The sequence below is a fragment of the Euleptes europaea genome, chromosome 8 (genome assembly GCF_029931775.1).
Source record: "Euleptes europaea isolate rEulEur1 chromosome 8, rEulEur1.hap1, whole genome shotgun sequence".
NCBI classification, from domain to species: Eukaryota; Metazoa; Chordata; class Lepidosauria; order Squamata; family Sphaerodactylidae; genus Euleptes; species Euleptes europaea.
In genome coordinates, this window is record NC_079319.1 from 52,100,225 (window position 1) to 52,120,429 (window position 20,205).

At 42.3% G+C, this 20,205-nt stretch overlaps 1 protein-coding gene across 1 annotated transcript in view; it reads right to left on the reverse strand.

Annotated features, from left to right (window-relative positions):
- Window positions 1-1,298: 1,298 nt before the first annotated feature.
- The window catches only part of CABLES1 (Cdk5 and Abl enzyme substrate 1), a 69,504-nt gene continuing 50,597 nt past the window's right edge, over window positions 1,299-20,205 (reverse strand). The window contains exons 4-9 of the mRNA XM_056854278.1: window positions 16,208-16,310; window positions 15,417-15,573; window positions 14,390-14,493; window positions 3,906-4,012; window positions 1,888-2,095; window positions 1,299-1,649 (exon numbers count right to left, since the gene is read on the reverse strand). Of these exons, the coding sequence (XP_056710256.1) occupies window positions 1,509-1,649; window positions 1,888-2,095; window positions 3,906-4,012; window positions 14,390-14,493; window positions 15,417-15,573; window positions 16,208-16,310 (820 nt within the window). The 3' untranslated portion in view covers window positions 1,299-1,508. The remainder of the gene's footprint in view (window positions 1,650-1,887; window positions 2,096-3,905; window positions 4,013-14,389; window positions 14,494-15,416; window positions 15,574-16,207; window positions 16,311-20,205) is intronic.

The window sequence follows — 20,205 nt, forward strand, 5'->3', positions numbered from 1 at the left end:
ATTTGTATTACACTGTAACAGGAAAGTACATGACTTTATTGAAATCAATGTTCCAGGCACGGACCGCGTCAAATGAATCAGCACTGGAAAAAGTGGGGCATATACATTAGTGATATATAAAAATAGTAATTTAATTCTTTGATGCATGTCCTCTAGCATATTAACAAGCACATCCAGCAGTCATTATCTTCTCATAGTCTTATATATATTTATATATACAATGTTTTCAAAATAGAATACACAGAAGATTGTTTGGATTTGAGCTTTTCCAGTTCACTCTGATTTACTAACACAGTTAAGGTACTATAAGACTCCAGAGCTGTGAAATATCTGAGATATAAAAACAGCAATTTCAGTGCCCTCCTCCCATTTGATTTTATATTGTCAACTCGATTTAAAAAACAACAACAACTGAACAACAACAAAAAATTGCCCGCGTTGAGGGTGTGTGTCTGCTGCCAAGGCCCTTGGCTGCCGATTTCCCTGCTCGGCTGTACAAGTTGGGTTTTATAAAACACTGTTTAACGTGCAGCACAGTCAATGTGCTCAAAATGCACTCTAACATAGAGCACAGAATACAAACACTACAGAGTGCAAGTCTAACCATCTCCACAGAGGTTAGAAATACGCTTGTGGCTTAAGAACAAGACACTTACAAAACAACATCTCTCTTCCATAGTGAACACTTGAACGGGACCACACACAAGAGTGAAGACCTAAGGACGGGTGCCAGTTTCTCATTTGTAGTGTAATAATATTTGCAGTGGAATCGTTAGCAAAATAAAAGCAGCTAGAGAAAAGCAAACAAGCAGCCACCGTCCGGGATTACAAATTCCTATCCCAGGTTATTCAAATGAACCTATGTGCCTGTTTTCAGTAGTTAAGTTTAAGCAAGGAGAGCAAAATTGTCCTCTGATCTTTAGTAAACAATATTAAATCAATGATCCAAAACAGCCACCTGGTTCCAAGCTGGTTCAATCTATCTCACCTGCAACCAAACAATCCAGCTACCCACAAGGAAAAAGTGCACTTTCAATAGCAAATATAAAAATAGATTGGCACATTGCTGACACAGTGAAGATATCTATTACAACCTGTCATTGCTTGAGGAATCCTTCTGTAAGCCGGAAAACCCTTGCAGGAAAGCTGATGAGGTTCATAAAGGGAAGATGAGAGAAAGCGTGATGCGAAGGCTGCTGTTAATTCTCACCAGAATGATATGGGCAACTCACAAAAGTTCTTTTTTGGTCCCAGTTGTGTGACTCTGTTTCATCTGCTGTCCACTCGCAACTCATTCACAACTTGCTCTGAATAGTTAACAGTTCATCTAGCCTGAGAGTTCTAAGGAATTTAGTGCTTTATTCCAACTATCTGGTTGCTGCACTGAAAATGAGAGGAAAACAGGGTGCTGGGGCAGCTTTGTCCCATTTTTGCATTTCCAGTAGTAACTGCTGCTCTTCTGCACTCAGACAACATTTTTAAACCCTTCCCCAAAAGGGTAGCCTATGCTAGGAATTCTGGATCAAACGTCTATAATGTGGCATCACTTCATGTTCAGGTAGATGGAGAGCAAATTCCAAGGCCACTAACACGGGGAACTCGAAGGCAATCAGTTCTCGTCTGTTCAACCGGAACTTCTCTTCCAGCTTCTGAAACAGAGCAAAACAGAAACAATCTTAGTGCAGCAGGTTACCAGTCTTATGTGCCAGTACTTGGAATTATTTCTCCAAAGAATTAGTTGCATGTTGAAACGAGGCTGCCGCAAAACATGGTAAGTTAACAATTCTTTCATTTCAATTGTTGCCCTGCCCACCCTCCTTCAACTTTACTTAAAAACTCTGTTCATTTCTGTGGGCTAGACAAGCTTGGTGGCCTAGACATACTTACATCTATTAAATGTTTGACTTCATGCTTCTTGAGGTCGCTGCCAATTTTGGCAGCTAGCAGGACGCATGCTCCGGCACAGAGCTTTCTGTTCTGCTTGTTGAGCTTCCCCTTGAGAGCCAGCTTCTCAAAATACACAAAAGCCATGGCCGCTGTGGGTTCCTCAAAACCACACTCTTCTTGAGCGACTTTGCGCATCTCACGCTTCAGGCTGAAAAGGAGGGAAAAAATAGTGTGTTGTCAAAGAAACTCACAGATTGTGACAACAATGCCTATTATTGAGATGCCTGAAAAAAAAATGCACCTGATATGCTCACCAGCTAATTCACTGATGCATCTCATCTGTGATCTATTAGGCTGTTGCTCTCAATGTACCTAGATTTAAAGAGTCTGCTTAATTGCTGAACATAATTTCTATTTAATGCAGTGGTTCCCAAAGTGGGTGGTACCACCCCCTGGGGGGTAGTGGGATTACCTAGGGGGGCACTAAGAGGGAAGGGGGCAGCAGGGGGACGCTAGAGGTGGGCCCCTTCAACTGTGTTGTTGGATAGGGTAGGGGGCACTGGGGTCAAGTTTGTGGAACCAAGGAGGCGGTGGGAACCACTGGTTTAAAGAAAGGCTTTGTGCACAAACTTCACGTGCACCTTCAAACTCCAGTTACCATCACATAGGATAGGAACTGTACAAGACCCAATATCCAAGAAATTTTATGGTGGAAATTTTACAGTGGAGTGAAGAAAAGGAGTCAGAAATAGGGCTTGCTCTCCTCTAAGAGCAGGCAAAGGTTCTGGTGCAAGGACAGCTCTTGCAGCACTATTCTTTGTGCTCCCTATCCATTACAGCTCCTTTTTGCTGGCTTTCCAATTTGTGCTAGTGTAAGGGACAGCCTATGCTGGCTTGGGCTTCCTAGGACAGAAGCTATGGTGACGGTAGAGGACAGCAACACTTTCCATCTTGGCTGGGCTGGCCTCCCCTCCATGCCTCCCCCCACCCCACCCGTCTCTTTAATTCATTATGTTTAGACATGCTTATTTTTATCTCTTATCCCTTCTTTTATTGAGATTGCTCCCTTTCCTTTATTCCTCCCCTTTGGTTAACCCCAGTTACTTATGATTAGTGGCGCCATTACTATTTTAATAAAGGCTGAGAATTTTCACTGTAAACTGCTATGTTTTAACTGTCTGAATGTGTTGTGAACCGCACCGAGCTCGGCGTTGTCGGGAAGGGGCAGGACATAAATCGAATATATAAATAAACGAATAATGCTTCTGTCCCTCTTTTAAGGATACTTGCATCCTGTTATAGCCTGGGTGCATGCAAGCATACAGTGCCTTCTAAACTTCTAAATACTGGCAAACAGTAACTAATGAGCTAGAGATGAGATTTAGTTTCTCAATTCAGTTGCTATTACAGTTGGATCTTGCAGGTTAGCAAGCTTTGGGACTGCAGTCCTTTAAGTGACTGGTAACAGCAGAAGTTACTTCATTCTTTAAAAAAAAATAGATTAAGCCCAAACCCAGAAAAATCCATGTACCACAACGTATGAAGGGCAGAGAGAACTTTTTCATTACACATGTGTGCGCTGAGAAGCCACCATATCCTCTGGTTTGTCTACTCAGGGCATAAAAACAATTTGTATTGGCATGACTACCCATCACGTGTTGCACATTTGATATCACTTGTGAAATGTAAGATATACAGCACAAAATGAGAGTCAGCCAAAGGTCTTTGTAACAAATTCTTCATTACAACACCTGCAAAATAACTTTACATTTATTAAAATAATTATGTCCATATATCTTTGCCTTTTAGTGCATTCAGATAATGATTTCAAAACACGGCAGGCCAGGAATATATCTGTGCCCCACATGCTTCCTATCTTATTTATTCAGCTTCCTAGTCAAAGCAAACAGTTGGTTTGTTCTATGCTTTTGAAGGTCGCTGTTTCAGAAAGTTTATTGTTAATATTTTATGTCCATGTGCCACATTTACTAAAGGGCTGTTTTGTATGGTATTAGTACCTTCTTATTTTACTGAGAGTCATCTTGATGTAGGGGAATTTTTCCTTGAAGGTTTCATTCATATTCTTCTTAAGGTCCGATGGCTTTACGTAGTCAATGACTGTTGTCTGCAATAGATCAGGAAAAACTTCAAGAGTGATTTTTTAAAAATCTACTTGGCAGGGAAATTTTGCATGTTCTTAAACACAAAAACGATCCTGTACACCTTGATAATAACCACCAATGATATGGTCAGGTCATTATTCTATCCAAGGACTTCCTAGGGATAACATGTTATTCTGTTGTAGCCAAAGAAAAAGAGTTTTGTGATATCTTAAAAACTATAAGGGCACTTTTATACAGCCCAAATAATGCACTTTCAATCCACTTTCAATGCACTTTGAAGGTGGTTTTTACTGTGTGAACTGGCAAAATCCACTTGCACATAATCATTAAGGTGCAGTGAAAGTGGATTGAAAGTGCATTATTTGGGCTGTGTGGAAGTGCCCTAACAGAGAAAGCTTTACTGAACTAGAACCCACTTCATAAACTATATGAACTGTGAGTTAGCAGACAGATTTCCTCCCCGTCTCTCACACCCACAGGGTCAAAAGGCTACTCAACGCAAGGGGCAGCAGAAACTCTGTGACATTTCGATATATATTTCCAATCAAGAATGGGTAATTATGTTCTTATCTTACAACAGCAGTCACAAATTATAATACCACAGGTCAGAGCCTACCAAGATGCTTCTCTAGGACTGGCATATTTCTCTGGTGCAAGACTTCTGCTGATGCAAGAGGTTCTTCTGCCAGCAGGCAGAACATTCCTTGTGCTAGAGCAGCAGTTCCCAACTTTTTTGAGCCTGTGGGCACTTTTGGAATTTTGACACAATGTGGTGGGTAGAAGAAGAAGAGTTGGTTTTTGTATGTCAATTTTCTCTATCACTTAAGGAAGAATCAAATTGGCTTACAATTGCCTTCCCTTCCCCTCCCCACAACAGACACCCTGTGAGGTAGGTGAGGCTGAGAGAGCTCTAAGAGAGCTGTGACTAGCCCACGGTCACCCAGCTGGCTTCATGTGTAAGAATGGGGAAACCAACCCGGTTCACCAGATTACTGTCCACCGCTTATGTGGAGGAGTGGGGAATCAAACCCAGTTCTCCAGATCAGACTCCACCACTCCAAACCACCACTCTTAACCACTACAGCATTCTGGCCACAAAATGGTTGCTATGGGAGGGGGAGCATGCCACAAAATAGCAGCCGCAGCTTACCTTCAGTCACAAAGTAAAGATCCTTGTGTTATGGTGATAGCTGCTGCCAAAGCAACATTTAAAAAAATAAATCTGCATTACCATTCAGAAGCCTTCCTGAACAAAAGCCCCACCCACTTTCTCAAGACATTCCGCAGGCACCACAGTGCCAAGAGGCACCACGTTGAGAATCCCTGTGCTACAGGAATACCAGTGGAACAGTCTGGTAGGATCCAACCAAAAATTTCTAGGGGAAATTAAACATTTATATGTCATTCTAATCAAAATCTCCCTTTGAAATGTTTTTGTTGCAGCATAGTTGCTTTCAAGCTAAGTGTCCTTGGTACACTGAAATGTTCTCAACTGGATTTTCAGAGTTGTCATTTTGGATATCTGTCCATTTAGTCTCTTAAGGAGAAACTGACCTGTTTGTTCTATGTAGAGAGCAGCGAGACATATGTTGGATGATGAGCAGTTAAAGAAGCCCTGATAAGGCTGATGTTATAAGTACTTCATAGTGTTGCTTGAGTGCAAATGGTACAGAATTGTTATGATGGAGAAAGTTATTTTAGATACATTTTAGATACCCAATATATCTAGGATTTAAAAACAAAGTTGATGGCTGCCATTAGAATATGCTGGATTAGTCACATCCCTGGAAATACCCATTGTGCTCTTGCAGGTTGTCTTCAAACACAGTACACATCCTAGCCCTCGGAACTGTCCAACTGAACAAATGCTTTCTACGTCTCGACATATACTTATTCATTCCCTTCCTGTTGTGTCTTGACTAATTATCACTCTTGAAAATCAACTTCCCCGTCCTAAATCTGCAAGTGACACTAAGTCTGACCTTGAAAAGGCCAAGAATCCCAAAGAAAATTCTGCCTCTGAAGTACTCTTTTGAAAGAGATGCAGATTCTTAAAATAGTCACTTCTTAAAGTAGTGAAGAATTACCCAGAAAACTACAATTCAGAAAACCTTGAATTATATTTCTCTTTTGCTGGGTTTCTGTTACAGTCTATGGATGCGTGTGAATGTTAGATTAGGAGATTATCTGTAATTACTACTCAAAGCTTATAAGAGAGATCACTGTTCAGAATGGGGCTGTAGATCAAGAATGATATAATGGAGGAGAAAATATAATGCAGAAAATACATCCAAAATCCATGTTTGAGTGGGACATTTATGTTCTTTACACACTTGGCTTCTATATGTAGAATACCTTTGCTGAAGTAAATTAGTATAGCATTGTTTACTACTTATTCTTCTAGCACCATTTTTGTACTCAATCATTTTAAACAGCAATGGGGAGGAGGAAGGAAGGAATATTATACAAAAATGAAAAGCCCAATTTCTTATGCCTCAAAAGCTCAATCAGCCTTTCTTATTGTTTTTCATGGGTTTGTTGGTTGTTGTTTTTTCCCCCCACTTATAACAGAAACCTCACAGCTGAAAATCTCTGCGCTATAATAAGAGTACAAAGTTCTTCAACAGCAGATACCATGAACCATATTCTATGGTGAGATCCTGACAGGGTAGAAGACCTAGAAACCTGCACAAAGATGTCCAGGCTTACATGCCATTGACTGTCATCTTTCTTTCGTCTTCAGGCAATGCCTCTCTTGTCCATCTCTCTCTGTTGCTTCAACCAAAGCTGTTAACCCTGTTACAGTCTTCTATGAAATTATTTACACTGGTTGTCATTAAAAATACAGATTGGAATTTTGGGTAGCAGAATTAATGAATGACACTGCAACGCTTATAACTGATAGAACAAGTGTTCAGCCATGGTCTGCTGACTCTTTCACTGAACCTCCACACTGGCTTACAGGTTGGCTCGGGAACAATTCAAAGGGAAGAGATAGGGCTATTGTTCATAAACTTCTTAAGTATATATTTTTAACAAAGAAAGTTCTGAGAAGTTAATTTTCTCTTACCTCCCATCACTCAACCACAACTGAGAACAATATTCATATTTAGAACATGGACAGTAAAAATGTAACCCAGAGGCTGACACAGTATTTGAAGTCCCTGAAGCAAGTCCAATGTATTAAAGTGGCAGACTGTTTACTCTGAGGACATGAAATAATGTTGTTAGTGCTCAGACTTGGAGAAAAACCTGGCACGAGTCCACTGGAACTGGTAGCTATTTATTCTGGCAGACGTTCAGCCAGACACAGCAATGACCTGCCCTACCCTTCCGTGAAAACAGACAACTAAACACCAGGCTGCTTCCCTGTGGTGCTAAGCCAGTATGAGTTCTTGCCAGGGCTCACCATTGAGACCAGTTACTGAGGCGACTCTCTAGACAATCAAAGCAATTCTAAATCATCTTACAAGTTTGTTGGTTGCTGGAAAAGTTACCAGAAAGCTGGTGAGGGGGAGAGAGAATCAAGCATCAAAAATTCACTCCCATCTGTTTTTTTAATCTGTAAAGTTGGAAAGGCAAAATGTACAATTCAAACTATGAAACTTTTTAAAAGAAGTAGTGTCTGCATGTTCCAATGCTTCTCTCCCCTTGTCTGATGTGGGAGCAAGGGCCAAGGAAAACACTGTAACACTTCAAGCAGAAATGCGACTGTACAGAAATCCCTGTGGCACTTTTTGTACCAGCACAGGTGCCAATACACCGCAATCAGACACTGCACCCGTCCGCAGTACAAAACATAAGAGTGTTCTGGTGTGCATCTGATGTTCAGTGCACAAGATCAGTTTGGTATGACTGCACATAAAGCTGCCTTATACTGAATCAGACCATTGGTCGATCAAGATCAGTATTGTTTCCTTTGATTGGCAGCAGCTCTCCAGGGTCTCAGGTCTTTCACATCACCAGCTGCCAGGTCCTTTTTAACTGAAGACGCTTCTGCATGCAAAGCAGAGGCTCTTCCACTAAGCCACAACCCCTCCCCAGTACAATGATTCTTTCACGGTCTGTACAGCTTCTAGAGCTGGGACACTTGATTATCTGTCATCACCATTTCCTTATTTTCAAAATATATCCTTAACCCTTCCTGCTACTAGCTCTGCAAGACTAGAAGACAGAATATGTACATGTAAGCAATTACAATAACACTTTATTATTACCATTCAGTACTGTGATTCCTGCATGTACTCACAGGTGAAACAAAGAGGGAGATGCCGTGGCTCAGTGGTAGAGCATCTGCTTGGCATGCAGAAGGTCCCAGGTTTAATCACCAGCATTTCCAGTTAAAGGGACTAAGCAAGTAGGTGATGTGAAAGACACTCTGCCTGAGACCCTGGAGAGCCGCTGCCGGTCTGAGTAGACAATACTGACTTTGACAGACCAAGGGTCTGATTCAGTATAAGGCAGCTTCATGTGTTCAAAGAGAATGCCCCGATGGTGTGGAATAGCTGCTGTTTGCCCCTCTAAGTGTTCACCAAGGACAGCTGTTACTCACCACAAGCAAGCAGCAAGCTATACATAAGAAAATCTATTTTCAAGAAACATAATAAACCTGTGCTGAGTCTTTTGGCTCGGGTTCTCTTGAACAGCTGCTTCCCCACTGTGGATCTGTGCTCCACGGGTGTAATGAATAGTTTATGTGCCTAGGTCTGTGACAGAATTTTAAACACAGTCTTGGGGATTCCTTTTATTGCCACCAGAAAAAAAAAAGACCACTGTAAAAGGCAACCTAAATAATTTATGCTTTGCTGTACTGCGGGAGTAAAGAAACATTTGGTGCCACCACATGGAAGCAGAGAAGTGCCATCATTAATAAAGCGATCCACCAGCCTCTAAGTATTTGCGATATATCAATTCTGTATGACTGCATTCTGTTTACGGCATTGAGAATCTGCATTATCGTTAAGGAGCTATGCATAAAAATCGAACAGGTTGCTGTTAATTATTCTGAAACGGCTTATCATCCCCACTAATCGTTGCCATTTTGTAAGCATGACAGAAGTGGCAGAAAATATATTTTTAAAAATGTGTGTTGCTTCTCTCTGCAACAGAAGGCTTTGTTGTGACTCATGACAGATCATCTGCCCTAATCTGAGAAGAATGTTTACTGGCAGCCGCAACCTGTTGTATTTCTGCCTCATGCTGCAGGTGTTAAAAGGCACAGAGATTCTGCCAGGAACACCGAAGGAGAACACTGGCGCAGCCAGATTGCAGCGGTTTAACGTATTTACAGTTCAACTAACCGCTCACTTCAAGAGACTGATAGCGGTACATCAAATCAGTTGTGAATTTAAAGGAATTTATTTATATTTAGCCTGGAGATGAAAATTGAATGGGCTCACCTGATATAACAGCCCAGCACTATTAACCCTTAATGGCAGATTTGCCTCACCAAAAATATAAGGATAGTACTAATCTGCAAATATTTAAAAGAATACAGGGAACAATTGTTTTGTGCTGTCATAGTTAGTACAGTACTTACTCCAATGGAAGATTAGGTTTTTCCCCTGGTATGACCCTAGAAGCTAAAATGACTAAACTGAGGCTGTCGTACTTTGGTCACATTGTGAGAAGACAAGAGTCACTGGAAAAGACAATCATGATGGGAAAAGTTGAAGGCAGCAGGAAAAGAGGAAGACACAACAAGAGATGGATTGTCTCTATAAAGGAAGCCACCGCCCATAATTTGCAAGACCTGAGCAAGGCTGTTAAAGATAGGATGTTTTGGAGGACATTGATTCATAGGGTCGCCATGAGTCAGAAGCGACTTGATGGCACTTAACACACACACATGCCATAAAAATGGGGGGGGGGGTCTTCTTATAATTGCATACATGTTACAGTTATGTCCAATAAACCTTTTCTTGGGGGGTATATTAACATTTTTAGCGAGGTCGCCTTACATTCAGGGTTGCCTTCCTTTCAAGTAAATGTGGTAATACAGAAGTTAAACTGCAGGAAAGGAGCTCTGACAAAACACTGACAATCCTGCTTCTCTGGGTTAGGTCTCGTGGTTCCCATAAGGTTGCATTAGGTGGTATTAGGTCTTCCCCAATTCAGAAAAAAGAAAGAGACACTCGTTTGGTGGCACCTGCTTTTGGGGTGGGACAAAGTGAAAAGTGTGAGAGAGAAAGAGCACAGCAGGATCTTGTGGAATAAGACCCTATAAACCCATGGAGGGCACAAGGAAAAATAAATCTCAGAAACAACAAATATGTTGGGAGAACTTAAGCAAGCATTTGCTGGTTAGTTTATTGAACTTAAAGTCAAGAGCAGCTCAGGATGAATGTTCTCATTCTTTAAAGCATATTTGTTAAAAGGTGGAGAATCTGCAAATATTTGAACAGACTAATCTGACTTGCCTAGTCAGGTAAGTTTTGAAAAGTCAGCATCACAATAATTCTACACTCCTTTTTTATAATTCTATACCATACAATGCCCTGACCTGGATGGCCCAGGCTAGCCTGATCTCGTCAGATCTCAGAAGCTAAGCAGGGTCAGCCCTGGTTAGTATTTGGACGGGAGACCACCAAGGAAGTCCAGGGTTGCTGTGCAGAGGAAGGCACTGGCAAACCACCTCTGTTAGTCTCTAAACCCCCCCCCCCCCAAAAAAAGGGGTCGCCATAAGTCGGCTGTGACTTGACAGCACTTTACACACACACACACACCATACAATGCACTATTCCTCAATACAGTTGTGCCAAAATGAATGGATTAATTAAACATCACTTTCTAAAGAACATTTCAGCCTCTGAAGAGAAGCTCTTTGACACTGGTATGCTGTTGGCTACAACAGTACCCAGGAGCATGCAGGTTTTCAAAAGCTGTTGCCTGGTGCAGTCCAATCACGTATCTTCTCCTTTGTTCAACATCAAGGCCAGATTGTATACTGTCGTACTGTACCTCTTGTGTCACAAGCAGATACGATGAGTAGCCTTGCACAGAGATAACAACATTAGGACACTGGTCAGCAACCAGAAAGAGGAGAATACTGAAACAGACAGAATGGTCCATCAAAACAAAGTGCACAGCCAAATGCATTTGGTGAATCAAAAGCCTGTAGAAGAATCTGAACTGAAATGGCAACCTTTATATGATTATTATGCAAACAGTAAAGGATAAAGTTTCATAATAGCAGACGAAAAGAAGAAACTATATTTAACAAACTACTGTGTGTAATGGTTTGTTCAGTTTAAGATTATCAGATATGCTGTAAATAAGCATTTTTTTAGAAAAGTAGATGAAATCTGAAGTAAGATTACTTTTGAAATATCAGAGTAAGGAACATTTAGTTTAAATGTAGGCGTAATTAGATGCTTGCAAGAAAATGAAAGATTATTACGAGTATGATATGATTTAGCCATTTGAAAAGAACTTTAAGAGATATATATTATTTTAAGATTTGTTCTAGTTCAACATATAATCTTTCCATTTTTGTTTCTTTGTTCTCGATTCTGTTTAATTATTTTATTTCTGACATTGGCTCGGAAGTGCAAACTTTTTTCCCCCTATCAGACTCCTTTCCCCTTATCCCTTTCTCTTTTCTGTATCCCAAAATTTTATAAATAAATAACAATAAAAAAGAAACAAAGTACACAACCAAAACAGTGGAGAGTAGGGATGGAGGGGCTTGTTTTGCCTTTTTCTTTGTAAATGCCTATAAGAGTAGCAGAGGGAGAAAGGGCCCCCTCGAACACCCCAAAAGGTGATGCTGGTGAAATGTGTGAACATATGGGCCACAAAGGATGCAAGGAAGGAAATTGGGCAATATCACCCCTCCTCTCTTTTTCACCAGCTGAACAGTTGGTAGCATCCAACCCTAGGCCAACTCCCCACCAAAACCACTCGCAGGTAGGAACTGCATGTTCTTGGTGCTCTTGAAGATGATCACCCAAATGTAAATATTTAAGCTAACCCATTACCAACAAAACAACAAAACTACGCCCAATTTACAAGTACTTCTTTCCTCTCATACCAAATCCTGCAGTCCCCATTTGTTTTATCTTGCCCCTAGTCTGCCATCAAGGTCCTAATCAAAAGGCCAGAACAAAATCGACGGTTCACTGCTGCTATGTTTTGAACACAATGGAGAAAAATGGATTTACACAGCCATTTGTCCTGACTACTGTGTACATTTTATTCCTTCTTTGTGTTATCTCCCCGCCCACCCCTGGTGCCCTTTTCACTCACTCACTTGATTTCTGTCCACACCCATCAGGGAAAATAATTTCTACAAGACTGCAGCTGCCAAGCCCTAATGACAAAAGCCTGCCAACTAATGAAAGTTTAATTACAAGCCGGAGCTCAACACACAGAGAACAAAATGTTCCATGCTGACACAAGGGCCACTCTCAGCTCTGCCCACTTGTGAAATATGGTAATTAAAGCTGTATTCCGTTCAGTCCAATCTGCTACTGTATTCAGTGTCTTTAAGGGTCAGACTAGACATTACGGCAGCGGCAGCAGCCACTTCCGTATATTCACATGTCTGCCCTCTTGAAGTATGAAGTGCTTGCGTAGGTGGGCGCTGTCTAATTTGTACATCAAAAAGCCACACGGATGGTGGCAGCGTGGCCTTATCTCCCGCATTCCCCAGCAGCATTTCTCCCATCCCAGTAAGGACAGCATTATATTATTATTGTATTTACAATATTTTATCATTAGGAAGAATTTTCTAACAGAGCAGTTCCTCAGTGGAACAGACTTCCTCAGGATGCGGTAAGTGCTCCTTCCCTGGAGGTTTTTAAGCAGAGGCTTGATGGCCATCTGTCAGCAATGCTGAGTCTATGACCTTAGGCCGTTCATGAGAGGGAGGGCATCTTGGCCATCTTCTGGGCATGGAGTAGGGGTCACTGTGTGTGTGTGTGGGGAGGTAGTTGTGAATTTCCTGCATTGTGGGTTGGGCTAGATGACCCTGGTGGTTCCTTCCAACTCTATGATTCTATTCTATCAGTTGGGGGGAAACAATTATAGCAACAGTCTTATATGATTTGGCTCCTTGGAAGCAAGCACACCAGTGAGATGGTATTTGAATCAGCCCTCCATATTAGATGTACAAGACACAGTGGAACTTCCATGTGAGAAGCGTGATGGGCATGAGGAAATTCCTGGTCACGGGAGCTGCTGCTGTTAACTGTCTTCCATGAGTCTTCTCATCACACATGACACTTGCCATGCAGGAAGAGAAGTGAGTAAGCTAGAGGACAGTACATCTGAAGCCTCTCTAAGATATAGTGAAAATCAGAGTCTCCAGGCGTATCAATCTGTCTCAATGCAATTATATTTACAATAGAAAGCCAGTGCTAGAAAGATCCTGTGTGTAGAGTGTTGGAAGAATCAGGTTCAAATTCACACTCTGTCATGGAAGTTTGCTGGGTGACCTTGGGCCACTAATATACTCTGCGTCGCCTACATCACAGGGTTATTGTGAGAATAAAATGAAGGAGAGGAGAATGACATAAACTGCTTTGAGTCCCCACTGGGGAGAAAGGTGGGATATAATTATATAAGGCAATAATTGGCAAGACTGCTGTCACTTTGACCCTAAACACTTTTGCTTGGAATAAAGTCCTATTAATTTCCACATAGCTTACTTGCAGAAAATCAGGATCACTGTTATAAAATCATTAGTATCACCATAGTTAAAGATATCCTTTTCACCCCATTCTGGAAAACTCTAAGAATCCTTGGTTATCACTACACACATGATGCAGGGCCAAATACCTTGATTCTGAATATGAAAGATCTCTAAAGCTTTCATAAAACTAAAGCAACATTAAACTTTTTTAAAAACTGAAAGTTGAATATTTTATTTTAAACTTAGTTTAACTCTTATAACGTTAGTTTCCTATATCTATGGTGATTACAACTTCAGATTTTCTATTCTAAAGCCAGAGCTCTTGGAAATCAAACTAAGTTTAAAATAAAATATTAAACCTTTAAAATTTTTTAAAAAATGTTTTAATTTCCTGTGGGGAAACCAGGAGAAAACAACCATGCATTAATAACACTTAGCATTTATACGCTTCCATTGTTTAAAACAGTTCACATACATTGTAATCTTTACAACAACTCTATAAGGCAGATAAGTATCATTATCCCCATATTGCAGATGGAAGGCTGAGGCTAAAAGAGATATTCATGCTTCCATAGACCCACACTTTTGCATTTCCAAAAGGCAAACCCTGTAATTTAAAATACAGAATTCTGATTTGTCATTTTCAACACCAATACACACAAGATCGACCAAATATGACTTCAAAGTTATAAATAGCCTATGACTAAAATTCAATCTTTTTATACAACAATCAAATAGCACTTACCATATATGAAGGGAATATCAATACCCGCTTGTGTTTCCCACATGGCCACTGAGGATCATCTAAAAGATTAGGGTCGTATTCAATATAATCTCCAAGGTCGCTGCCTATAACGACCAAAGCAACCAATTAAACATATATGGTACTATATGAGACCCAGTTACAGCAGACACAAATACAGTTTAATTAACACGGCATTTCCTTTGCATTTTGCATTGGAAGTCTATATTTGAGATAGAAAGGGTGGCTGGGTATGAATAGTGATGTGGTATTCAGTGGCAGCTTAGCAATGGGTGAGGTGGCTTCAAGTACTGAAGTAAACGCCACAGCCCCCAGCAAATATTTAATTTAACAAACTAGCTAGAAGATGCCGATGGGAGAGGACAGCAAGGTACCCACATGACTTATCAGAAAGTAATTTATGGGTTTTAAAGCCACTCTACCAAGAAATAACATGGCAGCTGGTGTAATTTTTAAAAAAACAAGTACATAGCAAGTGGCTTTACTGGAGACAAAACAAAATGGGCAAGATCTGTTGAGCAAGGTGCAGGTATGAATGAGCTACTACACAGTCCAAAGGTCATGCAAAAAGGGCCGGCATTGCTCGCCATAGTTTGTACAGTTGCAACAATTCCAGGGGTGTTGCAACAGCTCACACTAATATTACCAGGGATAGTAAGGAAGCCAGTTGGGTCTAGCTAGATCTCATAGGCTAGGTCCCTCTTCGCCACCGGTGGGAGGTTTTGGGGGCAGAGCCTGAGGAGGGCGGAGTTTGGGGAGAGGAGGGACTTCAATGCCATAGAGTCCAATTGCCAAAGCGGCCATTTTCTCCAGGTGAACTGGTCCCTATTGGCTGGAGATCAGTTGTAATAGCAGGAGAGCTCCAGCTAGTACCTGAAGATTGGCAACCCTAGCTAGGGAAGAGATGAATGGAGGTTTGTGGAATGTGCACAAAGGCATCTTCACTGTGCTACTCGCACAAAGGAACAGTTACTCCAAAGGTTGGTGAGTGCACACTCTAAAGTGTTACCTGCATCGATACTTCCTTGAGTGCTGTTCGCCCTTCCCAATGAAAGGCTACGATGGCTTGCATTGCGAAACTGTGAGAAAGATGAGGTGGAATCTATTGTGTTTCTCCGTGCTCCCAAGGCATTGGTTGGAAACAGAAACTGGGTGTAAGAAACAGTCTAGGAAAGAACAACAACAGCAGCAGCATTATTCAGAAGGGTCACGTAAACACATTTTATGAGTTGTGTTCTGAATTTGTATTCATTGTTTAAAAGCCATTTTTTCTTAAAAGATCTGGAGAATATTAATGGACTTCCTATTTTCCCCTGGGCTGTACCCTCTAGTAAAGAAAATCCCAGGTCGTTCTGAAAAAACTCGACTCGAAAAACTCCTCTCTGATGAAAATCCACAGGTTACAGGTAATGTTGCTAAGTTCTGTGCTTTTGTATGTAAAGTTCGCCGCAAGTACAATGAAAAAATGTTAAATGAATTTAAATCTCAAATTTTATTTTCATATTTTTACTGTATTTTACTTTTATTTTAGCTTTTATAGATTTATTTATAGACTCCATTGTTATTGGAATTATACAAGTGGTAAAACAGTATTACTATAATCATGAAGTAGTCTTCTGGTGTTGCCCTATCGAAAATTGTTTTCTTCTCCACTTGAATGTTTTATATATGCAAATATGCATTTTACTGGTCAATGACCATAACAATAATAAGAGTAAAGTTCCCCTGGGCTGCCAGCTTAACATAAACATGCTAAATTTGGCTGAGGAGGTTTTATTTTTGGTAGGATAAGGGTCTTACCTTCCCATTTGCTCCTAATTCCACACCTTCCAGGCCAACTATATCTTTCAAACAGACTCCTGCAGTAGAATGGCACTGTCTTCCCCCTTCTGTTTTCATTTCCCTAAGAAGCAGAAGCCAAGGATTAATACATTTTGGATTAGACCACGCAACAACACTGATTGTTCTGTCCCTGCCCTCAAACATGAAAAAGAAAATAATGTCATTATATAAAGAGGGCCTCTTCTCAAAAATACTGAAGGTTAAACACAAACCTGAAGATTTACTATCGTTTCCATTCCAGCAAGCCTTAAAATAACATTATTTTAATGTACAATATAATATTTTTCTTTTTTCACACACACACACACACACACACACACACACACACACACACACAGAGGAAGGTGAAGAATGCAACAAGGCAGCCACCCAACACAGGCTAACTGTTTAGAAGTTAGGACTAAACAGAGTTGCACTTACCTGTAACTGCTGTTCATTGGGGTCTTCGGTGCACACACACATGTGGGACTGCGCCTGCGCGCAGGCCTGCTGCCGGAAACTTTTATTAGCTTTAACACTCTAAAGGGGGAGGCCCCTCCCCTTGGCAGGCGGGCTCGGTCTTCGCGCCAAAACTCCCACGTGCTCCTGGGCGGGGCATCCCCTATCTCCTCAGTTCCTCGCCCGCCGCCAACCAAAGCCAATAACAGTGTAAGAGCCAGCCATGCCCAGTACAGGTAAGGCTGTAGGCCCTATACAAGTCAAGAGAGTGTAGAGTAAGGTACCAGTAGGTCCTTTCTTTCTATCATAATTCACTATTACGCTTATATCACTGTTTTTTGTTTTTTGTTTAGGTCGACAGTGGGGTTGGAGGGAGGGATGTGTGTCTGCACTGAAGACCTCAATGAACAGCAGTTACAGGTAAGTGCAACTCTGTTTTCATTTTCTGTCTTCGGTGCAGCCCCACATGTGGGATTTTAGCAAGCTTACCCTTCAGGGTGTCGATCTAGGAGAACAACGTCTGGAGGACCGCTCTGCCCACTTCTGCATCCCTTCTGGCCTGCAGATCCAGCGCGTAGTGCCTGACAAACGAGTCCTCACTTGCCCACGTCGCTGCCTTGCAGATGTCACCTATCGGGACTCTTCTGTGGAGGGCAGTGGAAGAGCCCTGGGCCCTGGTGGAATGGGCTCGGACTTCTAATGGACTAGTTACACCTGCTTGCTTATAAGCGAGCCTGATAGCAGAAACTACCCATCTTGCTATGGACTGGGATGAGGCTGGTTTACCCTTCTTGGGGCCTTGGTAACCAATAAAAAGTGAATTCGACTTTCTAAAGTGTTTTGTTCTATCAATGTAATACAGTATGGCTCTCTTTAGATCTAATGAGTGAAGGGTCTTTTCAGCCCGAGAGACCGGGCGTGGGAAAAAAACTGGTAAGACCAGGTTTTGGTTCAGATGAAAACTAGAAATTATCTTAGGTCTGAATTTAATGCTGGGATGTAACACCACTTTCTCATTATATATCCTGAGGAAAGGGTCATTTTTCGGAGAGCTGCTAACTCCCCTACCCTCCTGGTAGATGTGACTGCAACTAGGAATGCCACCTTAGCAAACAGCACTGACAAGTGGGCATGGGCCAAGGGTTCGAATGGGGAAAGCATAAGCTTGGCAAAAACCAGGGATAGGGACTAACCTGGGTACAGGGGGAAACAAATTGCTGAGTCCCTTTAGGAAGCGTTTGGAGAGTGGGTGCGAAAACACAGTGTATCCCTCAACCTTGTAATGGAAGGCAGAAATCGCAGCGAGGTGTACTCGTACAGAAGACACCGTGAGACCCAACTTGGTCAAGTCTAGGAGGTAGTCTAACACTTTAGAGAGGGGACATAGAAACGGGGATAGACCTTGGGGTCTGGACCATCCTTCAAACCTCTCCCATTTCCTATCATACGAATACCGGGTAGAGGGTCTTCTGGCCTGTAATATCACGTCTCTCACTGGAGCGGAAAGGTCTACTGTCGATTGGGCAGGATTCTCCAGGCTGTGAGGTGTAACCTGCCTACATCGTGATGGGCTAGGTCCCCCCAACGAAGTAGTCCCGGGTGACTGGGAAAAGGTTTGTGAATTCCTCCCGCCAGGTGAACCAGTTCTGTGAACCAGTTTTGGCGTGGCCATCGGGGTGCTATCAGAATGCAGGAAGTGTTGTCTGATCGGATCTTCCCCAACACTCTGGACAGAAGAGGGAATGGGGGAAAGGCATAGAAAAGGGTGCCTGACCAGGTGATTTGAAACGCATCTCCTAGGGATGTCTGGTCATACCCTGCTAGGGAGCAGAACATGTCCGCTTTCCTGTTGCTCCTGGTCGTGAACAGGTCGACTTGAGGGACCCCCCATTGCTGAATTATTGGTTGTAGGAAGTAGTACTGTAGTTCCCATTCGTGATTTGTGAGGAACTACCTGCTGAGGGAGTCTGCCCAGGTGTTGTGCACTCCTGCTATATGAATGGCTCGTAATTGAATGTCGTTTGAGAGGGCCACCTGCCAAACTCTCTGTGCCTCTGTGCAAAGGGGAATGGAACCCATGCCCCCCTGTTCGTTGATGTAAAATACTGTGCAGGTATTGTTGGATTGAAGGAGTGTTCTGGAGCCTCGCAGGATATCTGTAAAGGAGGTAAGAGCATAACGTACTGCCAGTAACTCTAGCATATTAATATGCAAGGATGTTTCACTGGTGTTCCACCTTCCCTGGACTGACTGATCACCACAATGGCCTCCCCAACCCTCCATGGAGGTGTCCATAGTGAGGGTAAAGTCAGGACTCCAGCAGCCAAAAGGCATGCCTTTCAGTAGGTTGGGTACAGAGAACCACCACTGAAGTGATCTCAGCACCCTTCTCGGGATCGAGAGTCTATGCATTTTGGAATGACGGGAAACATCAAATGCTCTAATGAACCAATTTTGGAGACTTCTCATTTGTAATCTGGCAAAGGGTGTGACGGCTGTGGTGGATGCCATGAGGCCTAGAAGCCTCTGAATGGAGACTACTGGTTGGTGTTTGCACCTTGTGAAGTGTTGTAGTAAGCGTTTTATCGCTGCAATTCTTTCCTGTGGTGAGAATGCTCTCCCCTTACTGGAGTCCAGCACTGCTCCTATAAACTGGGCCCGTGGGGAGGGGGTCAGTTTAGACTTCTTTAGATTGACCATTAGACCTAATCTTTCACATACTGACAGTACCAGTTCGAGGTGGGTGGACAGTCTATCAGGGCTGTCTGCCATAAGCAGCCAGTCGTCAAGATACGGGTAAATACTACATTCCTGGTCTCTGAGGAACGACATGACCACAGCCATGCATTTTGTAAAGACTCTAGGGGCTGTAGCGAGTCCAAATGGGAGTACAGTGTGTAATGAAACATCAAGAATTTTCTATGGTCTGGGTGTATAGAGATGTAAAAATACGCATCTGTTAGATCTAACACTGCAAACCAGGTATTAGGGGTGATAAGCTCCATAACAGAAGTCAGGGAGACCATCCGGAACTTTGAAACTCTTAAACATTTATTGAGAATTCTAAGGTCAATGATGGGCCTAGAGCCGCCATCCTTTTTGTCCACCACAAATATTCTGGAGAAGAAGCCAGAACAGTGTGGTGGTGCCCTTTGAACAGCACCCTTTAGAAGTTCTTCTAGCTGAGGTGCAAAATCTGGGAACGGGTTGTCCCATGCAGAACTAGCAGGGGAGCAAACTGGTAGAACTTTAAATTCTAGGCGATTGCCTTCAGCAATAACTTTGAGGACCTAAGAGTCAAGAAATAGAACGCCAGGCCTCGGTAAACTTTGCCAACCTATCCAGGAAGGGGAATTCTCCGTGGTTGGCTAGTGTTGGTAGTCAGAACCTTTGGGTAGGTTGCCTCTGGTCCTTTTGTTGCGGGCCGGGGGCAGGATGTTGCTTGAAATTGTGTTTGCATTGGCTCTGTTGGGTAGGATGTTGGAACTTTCCTTGAGGAGGATACGGTTGGAATCTTT